The sequence below is a fragment of the Delphinus delphis genome, chromosome 4 (genome assembly GCF_949987515.2).
Source record: "Delphinus delphis chromosome 4, mDelDel1.2, whole genome shotgun sequence".
Lineage (NCBI taxonomy): Eukaryota > Metazoa > Chordata > Mammalia > Artiodactyla > Delphinidae > Delphinus > Delphinus delphis.
Window position 1 is genome coordinate 72,635,987 of NC_082686.1, and position 19,703 is coordinate 72,655,689.

Consider the following 19,703-nt stretch of genomic DNA (forward strand, 5'->3'; position numbering starts at 1 on the left):
AACAGAACACTGTAAGTACAATGTATTAGAGAAAATAATGCTGTGAGTTTTGTATATCAAAACCTACAAAAGGGAAAACAGAATTATTTAAATATGGCAATGAATGGAACTTACATAAGTTGATGTTTCCAAGCTATCTGTGTTGACCAGTACTGGAGGAGGATTTGCCTTAGAGAAAGAATTGTAAATGTATTAGGCTTAACAGGAAAATTGACACATTACATAATAATGTTCACAAATGTTAGAAGCATATAAAAGATTTCCTATTTCTTTAAGTATAATTTTATATGAACTTTTCATACGTTAAACTATGTATCCAGTTTCTAGCACCAATGGAAAGATTTAGGTATAGGCAGTTGTTATATTTGCTTTTGAGAAATAAGTTCTTATTTCTGCTAAAACAGACACAATTTTCTTAAGATTTGCAAAGAATCACCAGCCTTCTCAAAAAATCCACAAATATTCTCTAGCGTAACAAACAACTCTTCCCAAATTGGTTAGAAATCATTTGCTTTTCTAGTCTCAAGGATCCCATGAAGATTCCAATCATTTTATCACCCAGAAAAAAAATTCTGTCCCACACTGAACTGTGTTTAAATACTGGAATTAAAAAAAAAAAGCCATACAAAGAAATCAATCGCAAACTTTTAGAATACTGGAAACACACTCAACGTAAAAGCCCTCAATTGTTATCAACTGCAATTACTGCTTTCCATGTGTTATTCTAGACCACTCACAGAATAACTAGTGGTCAAAAAACCCACAAAAAAACAAAAACAAAAAAGCCAAGTAGAATAATAACATAGGTCTAATTAAGTTTGGAATGAAAAAAGCTTGGCTTTCTGCTTAAGTTGCAAAGTGTTTATTATGTAGGTGCAATAAAATTTAAAGAATAAAATGCAATTAATACCAAATGAAAAACAGACCAGAATATACTAGAAAACTGATGTGATTCCTCTTAAAATTATCTTTCTTCTGCATATTTAAAAGTATAAAATTACCAAGTCAAATGACATCTTCAGAGAATCAAAAAGACGACTATCCTTTAAATAAATTTTAAGAGATGTGTTTAAATATTAACAGTTCTTCTACTCTAATTAAAGAATTACACAAAAAGGTTGTATGAAAGAAACGTAATACACAAAATAACCGTTTTCTTCCAAGTGTATGGGCTTTTCTAAAAGGTGAATGAATATTCAGAGTTCAAATGTTTTACATTATTTTCAGCGAAGTACTAGATCTGGATGATCATACGATAAAATGCTTAAAGACAACACCACTGCATGCTTAAACAATTGTACAGTATGCGTCTCAGCTACATAAAGCAGCAAGTTAAAAATGAGTAGGGACAAGGATTTACTGTACAGCACAGGGAACTATATTCAATATCTTGTAATAACCTATAATGGAAAATAATCTGAAAAAATGTATATAACTGAATCACTTCGCTGTACACCTGAAACAATAAAAAGTACCCTGAAAAAAACAAACAAACAAAATGAGTAGGGAATACTTTATTAAATATAAACATGATACTAACTACTTTATGTGTAGTCCTACCTTTGACTATAATAGTCTGTTTTCGAATGATTCAGTGAAAAGCAAACCTAATAGGTAAAAATACTATTTGTGAGAATGATATTTAAGCAAAGCAAGTCAATTAACAGACATTTGAGATTTTATGAACATTTGAAATTATTCATTTCCCAATGACTACTGAGACTTCTCAAATTGATATTTTAATTCATTAAAAAATTAATGGTACTTCACCTTTTTTTGCTTACGAAATTGCAGAGGAGGACAAGAAAGAACAAGGCTATTTAAAGTTATAAAAGAAGTTACATTCTTCAAAAATTATGGCAAGAAAACCATTTGGTTCTCTCTGCTCATTTATTACCAAAAATATAGTGGAAAAAGTTGTTTATTACCAAAATCTAACTTATACAAAAATTATCACAACACTAGCTGTTCATGATCACCAACTCATCATCACTGTAGATAATTTATCTTTTCATTCTAGTCATATAAAAAGTCTAACTGATATTGAAATACATACAAACCAAACTATATGAAGGGTTAAATTTACTTCAAAATAAAATAATGACAATGAGAGATCAGGAGAAGGAGGGGCTATGGATCATATAAGAGTACATGAACTGAGGACTGTTGTAGTTGGGTGATGAGTATACATGGGAGTTCACTGTACTACTCCCTTTATGTCTGAGCATTTTTGAAGTTTTTCATAATATACAGCAAAACAATTATATTGAGTCAAGTACTCAGTTTGTAAGAGGTTAATAACTAATATAGTTGTAAAATATTATAGGTTAGAGTTGCTATTAAGATATTAGCATTCCCATCATAAAATTAATTTCAATTTTAAAGTTCAGTTCTGAATAAAGAATAATACAGACTAGTAAAAATAATTTGTAATTCTGACTTAATGAATATGATTAGATAATTAATATATGCATAATGTTTATTTGTAGATGTATCTTAGAATTAATATGAGTGAATGATCACACCTGAAGGGAAAGTGTGGGAATAAAGGACTTGAAACTGAACAAAACCTGGGAATGTTCACAATGAGGATTAAGCAAGAATTTCATTCAAAACTAATGTCAAGACAAGACAACCTAGCAATTTGAAAAAGACATATCACAAAATATAGTCTAAAATAAGAGCCTACGTAAATGACGCTCAAGAGGCATGATTTGACGGCCTCAAGTTTTAGCCGCCTAAAATAATGATAAAAATATTTAAGACTGTGTTAGCAGGTAGAGAATTAAAACATTACCTTAAAATTTACCCTTACTAACTTGAGATTTTCTAAATTCTTATATTACAGAATACAGAAATGGTATCTGACAAAGTAGTACTCCATTCCTCTCAAATTTGGAAGTGGTGGGAATGAGGTAGCACAATGGGCTTGGAGGGTACGATATACAACTCAGAAAGACATAATAACCTAGCGCCAAAGCCAGAACAGGTACTTCTGAAGCAAGAGATAGAGAAAAATTTGGCCATGGAATTTGCTACTTTCAGATAGCTAAGGTAGAGAGCACTAAAATAAAAAACAGTAGCAAATCTGGATAGTTTAAGACCTCAGGATCTGTATCTAGGACAGGGGATAGCAGAATAGGTAACAGGGAATTATCAGCTTTGCTTAGGGAGGAAATCAAACAACAGCATAATCTATGTGAAAGTTAGATTATTCAAATAATCTATGTGAAAGTTATTTCAAATGAAGGGAAAAAAACCCTTCCCTGCACCTCACCTTTAAGTGACACTTATCAAAAGATATGGTTCTAGATCTCTCTCTACCTTCACTCTACCATTCAACGACTTTGAATATACAGATAAATCACAAGTATTATTGAAACTTATTTTTTTACACCTGTAAAGCGATATACCTTTACTCAAGAGGACTGTGTGAGGACCTAGTGAAGTAATATAAAAAAAAATGTGTTGTAAACCACAGAAACCTATTGCTAATCCATTATTATTTACTAATAATATATACCATTGTGTATGTTTCAACTTAGACAATAATGAAGTCCTATATTCACTTAGAAATGGGGGGTGATTAGTAAGGGGGCAGGGATATACCAGAAAGAGAAACTTAACAAACCCCTAAAGAATATGACCCATGAATTAATAACAAGACTTAAGAAACGTAATTTTGCTCATCCAACTTTTACTATTTTATTTCATTATTAAAGGGCCTCATAGGGTCTACTGCTGTTAACACACTGCAGCATCCTTACACAATTTCAGAGCATAATATTACAGCTTAAAAATTCTGTGTTAAAATAATTCTAAGATCCAGTTATTTAAAAACAGGCCAAAATTAGGAGTTTAGAAAATGCTTTTATGCTGTATACTATATTTCTCCTTCTTAGCATGTATCAAAGTTTCATTGTATTATTGGCTTAGTGTCTCTTTCTCCCCTACTAAATTATAAACAAATGTTTTTCAAACACAGAACTCCCAAACCCCAGAGAATACATCTTGGATTCTAATTTGAGACACACTGCATTAAAAGTTAAGTGCTGTCACTTCAGTGATCACTGTAAGTTAAAGTGATTGTAAAAACAAATAGGGTGAATTCTGGGAAGATGGCAACACAAGAAGTCCCACAATTTTGTCTCTCCACCTAGATAACAACTGCACTGGCAAAAACGCAACTGCCAGTGTGATGTAACTATTTTGGAATTCTAGTCTATTGAAGGCTTACAACTCCCAGGGGAAGTATTAGATGGCAAACTGTGGTTAATCCAGTAAATTTCAGTTCTTAGCACAGTAGCAGCTACCCAACTCCCACCCCTCTTAAGTGTTCCTAGAGCAGCTGGCACAAACCGGGGTGGAGTGGGGATGGGGGTGGGCAGCAAAAAACACCCTGTTCTCCAAACATAGGGAATCTGTGCTCTTACTGCTGTTTCTGATCATGAAGGTGCAAAGAGGCAGTGGCCATTGTTGCTGAACCTCCTCCAATTGATATAAATCTCTCCCTCTCTGGCTGAAGTGACTCCCAAGAGATTTGAAGGGCAAGTGTCTCCTCCCACCATTTCATTTTCCTCTTTTTCCCCTTCTGAAAAGGGGAAAAGCCAGACATTGAAGATTAGAATATTCAAAAGCAACCACATATATGAGGGAAATTAGAAAATCACTGCGTATACCTGGGGAAGGTACAGGCATAGAAAAAATCTGCGAAGATCTGAAAGTTATACCATAGGCTGATTTTTAGCACAGAGATAGCCCACAGAAATCAAAAAAACAAAACACCCAGCAAACCCTAGGAAAGGGGAGAATCAGGTTTCCAGAGAAATCATAAGATTCAAACGTCCAATTTTCAACAACAAAAAAATCACAAGGCATGCAAAGAAACAGGAACATATGGTCCATTCAAAGGAGAGAGAGAGAAGAAAAAAGAAACTGCCTCTGAAAAAGAGCTGGCGGCATACCTATTAGACAAAGGATTTAAAAGAACCACCTTAAAGATATCCAAAGAACTAAAAGACACGGTAGACAAAGTCAAGAAAATGATGTATGAACAAAATGGAGATAAGAGATAGAAAACCTAAAGAGAAACCAAAAGGAAATTCTGAAGCTGAAAAGTACAATAACTGAAATGAAAAATTCACTAGAGCAGACTGGAACACGCAGAAGAATCAGAAAACTTGAAGATAGGACAACGTAAATTATTAAGTCTGAAAACAGAGAGACTGAAGAAAAGTGACCAGAGTCTAAGAGACTTGTGGGCCATCATTAAGTGGACCAACACACACATTGTGGGAGTCCAAGAAAAAGAAGAGAGAGATCAAGGGGCAGAGAAAATATCTGAAGAAATAATGGCTAAAATATTCCCAAATTTGATGAAAGACACGAATATAAACATCCAAGAAGCTCAACAAACTCAAGGTAGGATTAACTCAAAGAGATTCACACTCAGACACATTATAATCAAACTCCTGAAAAGACAATGACAGGGAGAATTTTGAAAGCAGCATAAAAAAGTGACTCAATATACAAGGAATTCTCAATAATATTAATAGATTTTTCATCAGAATTCTGGAGGTCAGGAAGCAGTGGGTTGGTATATTCAAAGTGCTAACAGAAAAACACTGCCAACCAAGAACCTTGTATCTGGCAAAACTATCCTTCAAATATGAGGGAGAAATTAAGACATTCTCAGATAAACAAAAGCTGAAGGAGATCATTACCAATAGACTGGCCCTGAAAGAAATGCTAAAGGGAATCCTGCAGGTTGAAATGAAAGGACACAGGACAGCAACTTGAGGTGTTTGGAGAAATAAAGACCTTGGTAAGGATAAATACAAAAAAACTCTTATTATTTTAATAGCGTTTTGTAACATCACTTTTTGTTACCTACATGATTTAAGAGACTAATATTTTTTAAATTATATTTAAAAAATTAGTCTAAAAGCTACTTATTAGTACAGAAGTGAAGTCAACATTAGTAAATAACTAAAATCAATTACTAGTCCAGAAGCTAGTATCATAGTAACTTTGCTTTGAGATTCTACATTTGTTTTCTACATAATTTAAAAGATGAATGCATTTAAAAATTGTTGTTTTTGTACATACAATGTATAAAGTTGTAATTCTGTGATATCAGCAACTGAAACAGGTGAGGATGGAACTGTTAAAAGGAGCAGAGTTTTTTTATATTATTGAAGTTAAGCTGGTTTAAATTCAAATTAGAGTGTTATAACTTTGGGATGTTAAATGTAATCCCCATGGTAACCACAGAGGAAATAGCTAAAGAATACACACAAAAGGAAATGGGAAAGGAATTTAAACATTTCACTACCAAAAAATCAACCAAACAAAAAATAAGACACTAATGCAGGAAATAAGGTACAAAAAACCTATAATGAATACAGAAAACAAATAGCAAAATGACAGAAGTCTCTCCTTATCAGTAATTACTTTAAATGTAAATTGATTAAACTCTCCAATTAACAAAAACAAAAACAGCAGAATGGATAAAAACACATAACCCAACTCTATGTTGTCTACAAGAGACTCGGTTGAGATCCAAAGACACAAACAGATTGAAAGTGAAAAGGTGGAAAAAGATATTCCATGCAAATAGTAACCAAAAGATAGTAGGAGTGACTATACTAACATTAGACAAAATAGAATTTAAATTTTAAAAAGTTACAAGAGACAAAGGACATTATATATTAATATAAGGTTCAAAACAGCAAGAAGATGTAACAATTACTAACATTTATGTACCTAATGACAGACCATCAGAATCTATGAAACAAAAAAATGACAGAATTAAAGAGAGTAGACAGTTCTACAATAATAGTTGGAGATTTCAATGCCCACTCAAAATAACGTGTAAAATAACCAGACAAAAGATAAGTATGGAAAAAGACGACTTAAACGACACAATAAAGCATCCTGACCTAACAGACATATTTAGAACATTCTGTCCAACAACAGGATACATTCTTCTCAAGTGCACTTGGGTCATTTTCCAGAATATACCATATATTAGGCCACAAATTAAGTCTCAGTAGATTTAGAAAGTCATCATACAAAGTATCTTTTATGGCCAAAATGGATGAAGATAGTAAGCAATAATAGAAGCAAACTAGAAAATTCACCAAGCTGTGGAAATTAAACAACATACTCTTAACCACTGAATCAAAGAAGTAGAAAAGCAAACTGGAAAAGACTTAAAAAGGAATGAAAATGCAAATACAACATACCAAAGCTTATGAGACAGCAAAAGCAGTGATAAGGAGGAAGTTTACAACTACACGTTTATCTTAAAAAACAAGAAAGACCTCAAGTCAACAAACCGAACTTTACAAATCAAGGAACTAGAAAAAGAACAAACTAAACCCAAAGTTAGTACAAGGAAGGAAATAATAAAAATTAGAGCAGAGATAAGTACAATAGAGAACAGAAAAATAATAGAGAAAAAAGACCAACAGTTGTTTTTTTGAAAAGATCAACAAACTGACAAACTTTTAGTTAGATGGACTAAGGAAAAAAGAGAGAAGACTAAATTACTAAAATCAGAAATGAAAGTGGGAACATTATTACTAATTCTACAGAAATAAAAAGGACTATAAGAGTGTTATGAGCAAATGTAAGCCAACAAATTGGATAACCTACACAAAATGGACAAACTCCTACCAAGGCTGAATCATGAAGAGAAAATTTAAATAGACTTTATAATTAATAAGGAGATTGAATCAGTAATCAAAAATCTCCTGACAAATAAAAGCCCTTGAAATCTGATTGCTTTCCTGGTGAATTCTACCAAACATCTGAAGAACTAACATCAATTTTTCTCAAACTGCCCAAAAATTGAAGAGGAAGGTACATTCCCTAACTCATCCTATGAGCCAGCATTACCCTGATACTAAGGTCAAAGGCAAGGACACTATAAGAAAACTGCAGACAAATATCCCTTATGAATATTGATCCAAAATTCTCAACAAAAACTGAATTCAGCAACATATTAAGAAGATTATATACCATGACCAAGTGGGATTTTTTCCTGGAATGCAAGGATGATTCAACATATGAAAACTGATCAATGTAATACACCACATCAACAGAATGAAGGAAAAAAACAACACGATCATCTCAATCAATGCAGGAAGTATCTGACAGTATGCAACATTCTTTCATGATAAAAACGTTTAACAAACTAAGAATATAAGGAAACCACCACAGCATAATAAAGGTCGTATATGAAAAACCTACAGCAAACATCATACTTTCATGGTGAAAGACTGAAAGCTTTCCCTCTAAGATCAGGAACAAGTCAAGCTGGCCCACTTTCACCACTTCTATCCAACACAGTATTAAAAATCAGTCAATTAGACAAATAAGAAAAATAAATGACATTCAAATGAGAAAGAAGGAAAATTATGTCTTCAGATAATATGATCATACATGTAGAAAACCCTAAAGAAACCACACAAAAACCTGTTCGAACTAATAAACTTAGCAAAGTAGCGGGATATGGTCTACACACAAAAATCAGTTGCATTCCTATACACAATCTGGAAAGAAAATTACAAAAACAATTCCATTTATAACAGCATCAAAAAGAATAAAATAATTTGGAATGAACTTAGCCAATGAGGTGAAAGATTTGTGCAATGAAAACTATAACGTTGCTGAAAGAAATTAAAGACAACAGAAATAAATGGAAACATATTCCCTGTTCATGACCTCTTAATACTGTTAAGATGTCAATATTACCCAAAGCAATTTACAGATTTCATCCAATCCCAATCAAAATTCCAATGTTTTCTGCAGAAATAGAAAAATCCAACCTAAAATTCATATGGAATCTCAAGGGATCTGAATAGACAAAATAATTCTGAAAAGGACAAAGCTGGAGGACTCATACTTTCTCATTTCAAAACTTACTACAAAGCTATAGTACTCAAAAGTTTGGTACTGGCATAAAGACAGACATACACCGATGGAATTGAACAGACTGCAGAAATAAACCCTCACATATATAGTCAAATTGTTTTCAACAAGGGTGCTAAGACCATTCAATGGGGATAAGATAGTCTTTTTAACAAATGGTGCTGGGAAAACTGGATATCCAAATGCAAAAGACTGAATTTGGACCCTTACCTAACATCATATACAAAAATTAATTTAAAATGGACCCATGACCTAAATCAAAGACCTAAAAAACTATAAAACTATAAGAAGAAAACACAGGGTAAAAGCTTCAGGACACTACATTTGGTAGTGATTCAATGGATATAACACCAAATGCACAGGCAACAGAAGAAAATGTAGACAATTTGGACTTCCTAAAAATTAAAAGTTCTGTGCATTAAATGACACCATCCACAAATTAAAAAGGAAATCCACAAAATGGGAGAAAATATTTGCAAATCATATATCTGATAAGGAACTAATATCCAGAATATATAAAGAACTCCTAAAACTCTCAATTAAAAAAACTGCAATGCAATTCAAAAATGGGTAAAGGACTTCAATAGACATTTCTCCATAGAAGATATGCAAATGGCCAATAAACATATGAAAAGATGTTCAACATCACTAATCATTTGGGAGCTGCAAATCAAAACTACAATGAGATACCACCTCATACCCATCAGGCTGGCTACTATCATGAAAAGAGAATATAAGGAGTGTTGGTGAGGATGTGGAGAAATTGGAACCATTGTGTTCCACTGGTGGGAATATACAATGATATAACACTGTGGAAAATAGTATGATGGTTCCCCTAAAAATTAAAAATTAAGTTACAAAGTGATCTAGTTATTCCACTTTCAGGTATACACTCAAAAGAATTGAAAGCAGGGTCTTGAAGAGGTGTCTGTACACCTATGTTCACAGCAGCATTATTCACAAGAGCTAAAATGTGGAAGCAACTCAAGTTGTTCATTGACAGATGAATGGATAAGCAAAGTCTCATATATACATAAAATGGGATATTATTTAGCTTTCAAAAGAAGGGAAATTCTGATGCTACATATGCTACAACACAGTTAACCTTAAGGACATTATACTAAGTGAAATCAGCTAGCCACAAAAAGACAAATACTGTTATGATTTCACTTCCATGAGGTACTTGAGTCAAAACCATAGACACAGAAAGTAGAATGGTAGTTGCCAGGGCCTGGGGGGGGAGGAATGGGGAATTAAGTGTTTAATAGGTATAGTGTTTCAGTTTTGCAAGATGAAACAAGTTCTGCAGATGGATGATGGTGATGTTTGCACAACAATATGAATGTACTTAATACCACTGAACTGTAAACTTAAAAAGTTAAGGTGGTAAATTTTACATTATGTGTATTTGATCACAATTAAAAAAATGGAAAACAAATATATGACCTCAATCTAATTATTAAAATGCATAAAACACTAATTGCGGGATATTCTATAAAACGACTAGCCTGTTCCCTTGTAAAAGGTCACACACATGAAAGACAGATTGTGTAGCTACTTCAGATTAAAGTAGACTCATGAAAACTAACTGTGGTCTTGGATGGGCCAAAGTACCTTTTTGTTTTTCATATAAAAAAACATTACTAGGGCAACTGGCAAAACAGAATTACAGTGGGTAGTATTATATTAATGTTAATTTTCTGGTTTAGCTCACTGCACTATGGTAATATTTTTGTTCTTTGGAAAAATATTTAGTATTGTAAAGTATTAATATTTAGCGGTAAGAGGGGCATGAATAAAATTCCTTTTAACTGGTTTACAAAAAATAATATTATACTCAATTACAGAAGAACAGAAATGATAAAGCAGATGTGGCAGGTAAAAATATTAACAATTGGGAGATGTGGGTCAAAGTATATGGAATTTCTTTGTACAATTCTTGCAACTTTCTGTAAGTCTGAAATGATTTGAAAATAATATAAAAACAAACAAACCAACATAAAACCAACAAAAAAACCCAAAACACAAATAGAACAGTGGCACTGCAGTCAGATATTAGTGTGTGGCTTAAAAAGGCTCATCAAGGCAATCCAAGTATACTATTCTATTTAAGATTACTAGTAAAATGAAAATGGATCAAACCATGCTTTAGATTATACTAATGATCAAATCATTTAAGAGTCAACATTCAGATGTTCTGTGGAACCTGAATTATCCAGAAGCAACAGGATGTTCTATACTGGTTATACCTCTAACGTTAACTACTCTCATGTCATGTGGGAGTTATTTGTTAAGTTATGATTTGCATAAACAGAAAGTAGGCTCCTAGAGGACAAGAACAATGTTACATTCATCTTAGTATCTACATGATTGGAACAATAACAAATAATTGAACAAAAACCAATCCCTCCAAAGCACCTGTTTGCGTGTGAACAGAGACTTTCATACAAACACACAAAATTAGCTCTAAAGCATTTTCAACAACACTTTAATTACCCGATAGCTCCTCACAACTGGTAAAAAAGGAGGTCTAAAGAATCTGGTTTTAAAGCAGAGTATTTATTCTGGGTGTATATTTAATAGGCCAGTATCATAGAGATTATATGATTTTATCTCCAGCAGGAAGAGCCAGCATCTGTTATACAACTACTATGTGCTCAGTTTCTATGCGGAGAAACTGAGGCTATGAGAAACTGAGTAATGTCCCCACCATCACACAACCAGGCAAGGGTGAGGCCAGGAAGTGGTAGGGTCAGGTGTCACCATAAAGTCCAGGTTCTCTCTGCAACTTCAAAAAGTCATTCAATGTATCCTTTTCTGTACCACTCTGAGTAATAAGCATGATAATTCCTACTGCAGAGGGTTTTCATAAAATTTAAATGACATGATCAATATAAAAGTACTGTGAAAGTTTAAAGTTCTACAAATAATCAAAGACATATTAAAAAAAATTATCATCTACCTAGCTATCTGTCCTCAAACTCACTTTGAAGTAGTCAGGGAGGCATCAGCCACCCTTTTGAATAGATGATGGGAGTAGAAATTCAGAGAGGTTAAGTAACTTGTTTGAGTCACAAAGTAGGACTAGAATCTAAATCTTATATCTTCTGTTTCTATTTCTATTACATCCTGATGCATCTAAAATATAAAGTAGATCTTTAGAAGAAAAATATCTATTTAAAATGTTAAAATCAGGTTGTGTATTAGGTGTGGATTTCAAAATTCAATTGGGGACAAATATTTTAATCACTTTTATTAATTTTATAATGCACGTTATACTCAATTACTCAGGCACACACTTACTTATTCTGGAAAATGAGGCACACCCACAGCCTTCTCACATAAACAACATCAATGGTTAAACTACTCTACTTTTGGACTTTTGTAAGTATATTTAAAACCTAAAATGAAGCTAGGTAGTATAAATAAGCCTCTTTTGTTCATTTGTTTTTTTAACTTGTTCCTTGGTTTACTGTCTCAAGGAAATATGAAACAACACTAATAACACAAATAGCCAAGATCATGTGCCAGCTGCACACACACACTCTTATTCTTTCAATCACTGTAAAACATTTCAAGTAAGTACTATCATCTTCAGTGTTACAGATGAGTAAAGAGAAGATCAGTGTTAAGTAAACTGCTCAGTTACACAGCCAGTTAAGTGGTAGGACTGGAATTCTAAACCAGATCAATCTGACTCTAAGTCCTTTATTTATAACTACATGGCTATGCAATGTCTCAACAATTTCCAAGTGTAGTGTGATGCTAAGTTAGGGACACTGGAGTAAATAAGTCAGAGAACTGAACTGGAAGGACTGGTTCCCTATTGAATATAAGAACAGAAACTACTACAAAATTTCAAAGGATTCTAGAAAACTATTTTAACATCAAAAGACAAATTGAGGTGACAAGAGTAAAATAAACTTTCAAACGTCCTACTTCAAAAAATATTGTACTACTAAATCCTAGTTACTTGGAAAGGTGTTACATTATTACAATAACGCTTTGGCTGCTTATGTAGAATTATATTTATAAATTCAATTTCTTCTCTGCAATACAGAGGAAATATCCAGCTGGACTTATCTATTCAATTCTTGGTAGTTTTACAATGATTTGACTTTTAATGATTTTCATAAAGGGTCAGAGATTATATAGAAGCAGTAACATAATAACATGGACTGAAGTTTTAGTGTAATACCTATAATTTCCCCTAGAATCCTATTTTGTATAATGTTCTTACTGATTTTCATTTTTAGGAGAGGGGAAGGGCACTGAGATGTGAACAATCACAGCTGATAACCCATTTCTTCCCACAATAGGACTTACTTTGACACTGTGTTTTCACAGCAAAAACACCATTTTTACTAGATTTTATGCTATAGATCAATAATAATAAAAATACCTAAAGATGCATTTATTTACACTTTAAATGAGGTTGAGATCTTTCACACCAAAGATCACTATTATTATACATAATAATACTATCATTATTTTAACTTTGGATGACTCTGTTGGTTGGGTAGTTAATGTCTTAATAAACCATCCCTTGGAACTATTAAGTAAAGCTCTGAAAGCTAAAAATGTTCAGATTCTCTGACATTTGGCTATTGTTTCATTTTATTTTTTGACTGTTATACATTAACTTTAAAAAAATGAACTTATGATTTTAGAATAGTTTTAGATTTACAGAAAAGTTGCAAAGATACCACGAAGAGTTCCCCACTTTATATACATTAGCTATTGTTTTTAAATAATAAATGTGAAGTATGTTACCCTACCAAGTGACAGAAAGATGAGTATTTCCAAAGATAAATATATACTAGAAAACAAAATGCTATATATAAAATGACACATCCAGTACAAGATCAGGAGGACAATTATTTTTATTATCTTTAGAAAATAAACAAAATTTCCCAAAGCAAATAAATTAAAAAACTGTTTCGAACAGATTTACAAATATAAAAGGCATGATAACAAATCTAAGGCAGTTCAATATGATGAAGTTTAGAATGTATCTTATTTCACAGATAACCTAATAAAATGGCAAATATTAACCCATTTTATATTAAATCCCAGATATTTAACTCCCTAAAAATACCGTTTGAAGCCCAACGTGAATTACCAAATCTAACAAAGAAATAGTTAAAATGATTTGAAAAGAATACAAATGAAACATTAAAAACAAATGAAATTTTTATAAAGAAAAAAGAAAACTAATAAAAACCTGTGGTATGGTGGGTAGGATGACAGTATTCTCAGCAGGGACTGGCAGGACAGGGATCACAGGGACAGTGGGAGAAGAGGGAGGTACAGCTTCTGTTGGCTAAAAATCATCAACGACAAAAAATCAGGAAAAATATCAAATAAAAAGGAAACATAATAGAAAGTTTTGTCATAAAGATAAATTATAGTTTTCAGAAATAACTGAAATAGGTAAAATAATATATTACTTCAACTTAAATGAGAAAACACTCAATTATACCACCAATAATAATTTTAATAACTCTGTAGTTAAAACGAGTGACTACTCTTTAGATGTTTAAATGAAAATAATAAAAGATAATGATTTAACAATACTCCTCCACCGGGAGGCAAGACACTCACTTCACAGACAGACTACAAAATATTTTTGTAGCATTCAGTATATATTTGACTACTTTCCTCCTTGCATTCAAAGAATCAAAAGTAATTTCCTTAGCCCATGAGGTAGGCAATTGGGGCCTATAAATCCACAAACAGAAGATTCAAAGGACTTAAAAACTGAATTTATATCATTTTAAGGAATCTGTGCTGTTAACCTCTACTGTCAAGAACTGTAATAACCTGTCTTAAACCTGCCTGTAAAGTCATTAAGTGGGAACTCTAGTGACATAATTTAAACTAAGAAGTTTTGATATTTATACTCAATCAAGCTTAATTACTATTTTAAAAAAAGGTGTAACTGGAACACAAAAGAGGTGTCTTGTAACGAGTCCCAATCTCTATAAACTGGATTAATTAATAAATATTTGCTATACCAATGACATATACTACATATATAAGAAAAACATTAAAATCAAATCTATAAGAAAACAATGTACATTAGAAGACACTTAAAACAGGAAGAACCAATTGCCAAACTTGAAACTATGCTTTTCCTCATTGATAAATACAAAATAAAATTATAATGTTGACCTTTTGCTGTCAATCAAATGAATCAAGATTTATCAAAAATGTATGGCATCTCTTCAATAATGGTGCTGGGACAACCAGATAGCAACATGCAAAAGAATAAAGTTAAACCACTACCACACATCCTATATAAAAACTAACTGGAAATTAATCAATGACCTAAATGTAAGCATTAAAACCATAAAACTTTTAGAAGAAAACATAGGGATAAATCTTCATGACCTTGGATTTGACAATGGATTCTTAAATATGATATCAAAAGCATAAGTAAAAAAAAAAATCAATTAGACTTTATCAGAATTAAAACCTTTTGTGCACCAAATGGCATTATCAAGAAAGGGGAAAGACAACGCATGGAATGGGAGAAACTCTTGTAAATCATACATCTGATGATAGTTTAACATGAAGAATATATAAAGAACTCCTACAACTCACCACAGAAAGACAATTAAAAATTAGGCAAAGGACTTGAACAGACATTTCTCCAAAGAAGATACACAAATGACCAATAAGCACATGAAAGTATACTCAGCATCATCATTCATTAGGGAAATGTAAATCAAAGTTACAATGATATATCACTTCATACCTACTAGGATGCTGTAATAAAAAAGTTAAAACAAAAACAGAAAGTAACAAGTGTTGGCAAGGATGTGCAGAAACTGGAATCCTCAAAAACTGCTGGTGGGAATGCAAAATGGTGCAGTCACTGTGGAAAACAATTTGGTTTGGCAGTTCTTCAAAAAACTAACGCTAGGATTACCATATGACCCAGCAATTCTACTCCTAGGTAAATACTCAAAAGAACTAAAAAGAGGGACTTGAATACTTTTCCCCAGTGTTCAATGATGCATTATTCACAACAGCCAAAAGGTAAAAACAATCCAAGTGTCCATCAACAGATAAATAGCTACAAGATGTGGTATATTTATACAATGGATATTAATTCAGACATAAAAAGGGATGAAATTCTGATACATGCTACACATGGATGAATCTTGAAAACATTATACTAAGTGAAATTAACCAGACACAAAAGGTCAATATTGTGTGATTCCACTTATATGAAATATTTAGAATAGGTAAATTCATAAAAATAGACTAGAAGTTACCAGGGGCCAGGGAGAGAGGAGCATAAGGAGTTTACTGCTTAAGGGTTACAAAATAAGTTTGAGATAATGAAAAGGTTTTGGAAATAGTAGATAGTGGTGATGGTTGGGCAACATTGGGAATGTAATTAATGCCACAGAATTGTGCAGTTAAAACTGGTTAAAATGGCAAATGTATTTTACCACAATTAAAAAACTCAAAAAAATTTTAATGCATGGAAACATGTCCTTTCACAGTGCTGCTGGATATATAACTTCATACAAACTTTACAAAAAGCAATCTAAGTAATTATCTGTAGCTTTAAAAATGTTCCAACTCTTTGACTTAGTATTTGTGGAAATCTATCCTAAGGGAATAATTCAAAAAGCAAATGTCTTAACAGTCACTATATTCTTTGTTTTTTTCTTTCTTTCTTTCTTTTTTTTTTTTTGCGGTATGTGGGCCTCTCACTGTTGTGGCCTCTCCCATTGCGGAGCACAGGCTCCGGACGCGCAGGCTCAGCAGCCATGGCTCACAGGCCAAGCCGCTCCGCGGCATGTGGGATCCCCCCAGACCGTGGCACAAACCTGTGCCACCTGCATTGGCAGGCGGACTCTCAACCACTGCGCTACCAGGGAAGCCCCCTCACTATATTCTTTTGAGCATTGTTTATACTTGGGGAAATGTAGGATATCCTAAATATAAGGTGTTGGAAGGGCTAAGCAAATAATGACAATTTTATAAGATTAAATATTATGCATCGGTTAACAAGAATCTGTAAGAACACCTGTAAGTCATAAAGGATATTGCCTATGACATGACATTAAGTAAAAAAGGGAAGATAAAGCTTTTATTCAAAAAATGGAAAGAAATGTTTGAAAAGTAAACCTCTGAGGGCAGAACTATGAATGGTTTTTCTCCCCTGCCTCTTTATTTCGAATTCTACTTTTCCAGTTGTCAACAATGAATACACAGTGATGCTATAATGCTGGGTGAGGGATGGAAGATCTATTCATATTAAGAGAAAAACAATTATTATGATCTTTTACCATCTCATTCTCTAGAAAATAAACTGAAAATGCGTTTCCCATTAATTGTTCTAAAAGGTGTTAACAAATTTCAATGATTTTACAAGACTATTAGAATTGAAGAAGCTAGGGATCAATTTTAACCCTTCATTTTACAACTGAGCTAGGCTCACAAAAGGTAACCTGTAAGGAATTAGGAAAAGATATGCTAGATTATTGTTACCTGGATTTCTTATATCCTGTAGAAAGAGATTTTAAGCCATTAAATTTTGTTTCTTTTTTTCTTTCTTTTTAATGTTCCCAGTCTAAACCAGTTCCCTGTTTGGGATGACGGAAAAAATTATGGAGATGGACAACGGTGATGGCTGCACAACACTGTGAATGTATTTAATGACACTGAATTAATTGTACACTAAGAAAGGTTAAAATGGTAAAATTTTGTTATGTATATTTTACCACAATTTTTTAAAAAAAGGACATTAGGAATAAAGCCTCTGTGGGTCTTACTTGGGACTCCAGTCACCAATTATACATTGCTCCTATAGAAAAAGAAAATTCAAATTCCATAGTATGAGCTTAAAACAAATAATTTAAATGCTAACTAATTTTCAATGGAATACTTACAATTTTTTAAAAATGTTTGAAAAACCCAGAGATTCTAACTCCTAATTTATGACAAAGAGAAAAAGATAGTTTTAAAAGAATTTATGTTAAGTGAAATAATTCAGAGAAAGACAAATACCACATGATCTCACTAGAAAACAAAACAAACAAAACAAAATGAAAAGAGACTCATAGATACAGAGAACAAATGTGTGGTTGTCAAAAGGGAGGGAAGCAGTGGGGCGGGGGTAGAGTGGACGAAAGAGGTGAAGGGAATTAAAAGGTATAAACCTCTAGTTATATAAGTCACAGGGATGTAATATACAGCACAAGAAATAAGGTCAATAATATTATAATAACTTTGTATGGGGAGAGATGGTTACTAGACTTACTGTGGTGATCATTTCACGATGTATGTAAATATCAAATCATTTAGTACACCCAAAACTAACATAATACTGTACAACAACTATATTTCAATAATTTTAGAAAACTGCTGCTAAATCAACTGGATATACATATGGAAAATGAAATGAACCCTCTTCACTCCCTTACACCATACTTAAAATTAATTCCAGATGGCTTACTGACATAATTAAGAGATGTACAAAAATTAGGTTTCTAAAAGATAGTATTGATAGAGTATCAGGATCTTGGTGTAGGCAAAGACTTCTTGAATAGGAAAGTACAGGTTGTTGAAATCGAGCAGGGTGAGGAGAGCCTCTGCGCACAGGGAGTGGAAGGGTGGCAGCAGTCTGGAGCAGGGTGTTGCGGAGTCTGAGCAGGATGAGGAGGGTATCCCATGTGGGCAAGTAGTGGCAGCAGCCTGATGTGTTTTGCTGGATCCCAAGTGTGATGGAGTATCTATGTGGCAGTAGTAGTAGTCTGGCAAGAAGTACAGGGACCCCAGTGGAACAAGGTGGGGATATCTCTTGGATCTTGAGCTGGGTGGGAAGGATGTCTACCTAGAGCATCGACAGTGACAGGAGATTGCTTATATACAGGGGATTTTTGATCCAAGGATAAAGGAAGCAAGGTTCCTCACGTCAGAGAACAGAGTCACAAATATGGAAAGGGAGAAAATTAGCCTGAAATCTATGGTTTTAGACTAGATTTGGAGGTACCTGTATGACTGCATGGTTTTCAATATATATAAATACAGAAATAAATGCATGTGTTTATATGTACATATATACCCTAGCTCTGTCTACAGAGAAGACCTGGGAGCAGTAACACCTCAAGAGCATGAAAATACTTGGCATTCAGATCCTGGTTTATAAATACCCATTCTTTGATTCAAAAAAAAACAACAAAAGAGGAATCTTTGGAGAAATGGCTGATTCCAGTGCTAGAGTCCAGCAAGTACAATATAAGCCTAGAATATTCTGCTGTTCCAGAAAATAAGGAGGTGCTCGAAGAATAACGAGGGCATGACAAAGGACACTGGCAGTCAGCTTGAAGGGCTCTTATCAGTCAGACTGAGAATAATTTGAGACTCAAAATAAATAACAATAATGATGACATAAATCCCACTGAATTAAACAGGACTCCAGGAGTCTACACTGATATAATTACATAAAAATTAAATGAACAGAGAGAAGAGAGAGCATTTCCTTACAGCAGAATGCCCATTAAGAAATGTAGAAGGAATGATGGAGTTACAAAATCATCATTTGGCAACCACCATAGTAATAATTCATTCAAGAAACATCAACAAATGTTAAAACTTCCATTGCTGCTGAATGAACCCTCCATTTCATTCTAGTGGAAGAAAGTTTGAATGTGAGACACACACACACATACACACACATATCTCCCCTACAAAGATTTATTAATTACAGTGCAGAAATGTAGCAGACACTATCTTAAAGTTAA

General features: G+C 33.2%; 1 protein-coding gene across 17 annotated transcripts in view; it reads right to left on the reverse strand.

Annotated features, from left to right (window-relative positions):
- DLG1 (discs large MAGUK scaffold protein 1) overlaps window positions 1-19,703 on the reverse strand; it is a 285,716-nt gene that overhangs the window by 137,708 nt on the left and 128,305 nt on the right. For 8 of the 17 annotated variants that reach the window (XM_060010895.1, XM_060010901.1, XM_060010898.1 and 5 more), the window contains 2 exons: window positions 14,162-14,260; window positions 115-168 (listed from right to left, as the gene is read on the reverse strand). The exons of 3 other annotated variants lie outside the window; for them this stretch is intronic. In XM_060010895.1, coding sequence (XP_059866878.1) covers window positions 115-168; window positions 14,162-14,260 — 153 coding nt within the window. The remainder of the gene's footprint in view (window positions 1-114; window positions 169-14,161; window positions 14,261-19,703) is intronic. 6 more of the 17 variants (XM_060010900.1, XM_060010899.1, XM_060010904.1 and 3 more) reach the window with 1 other exon arrangement.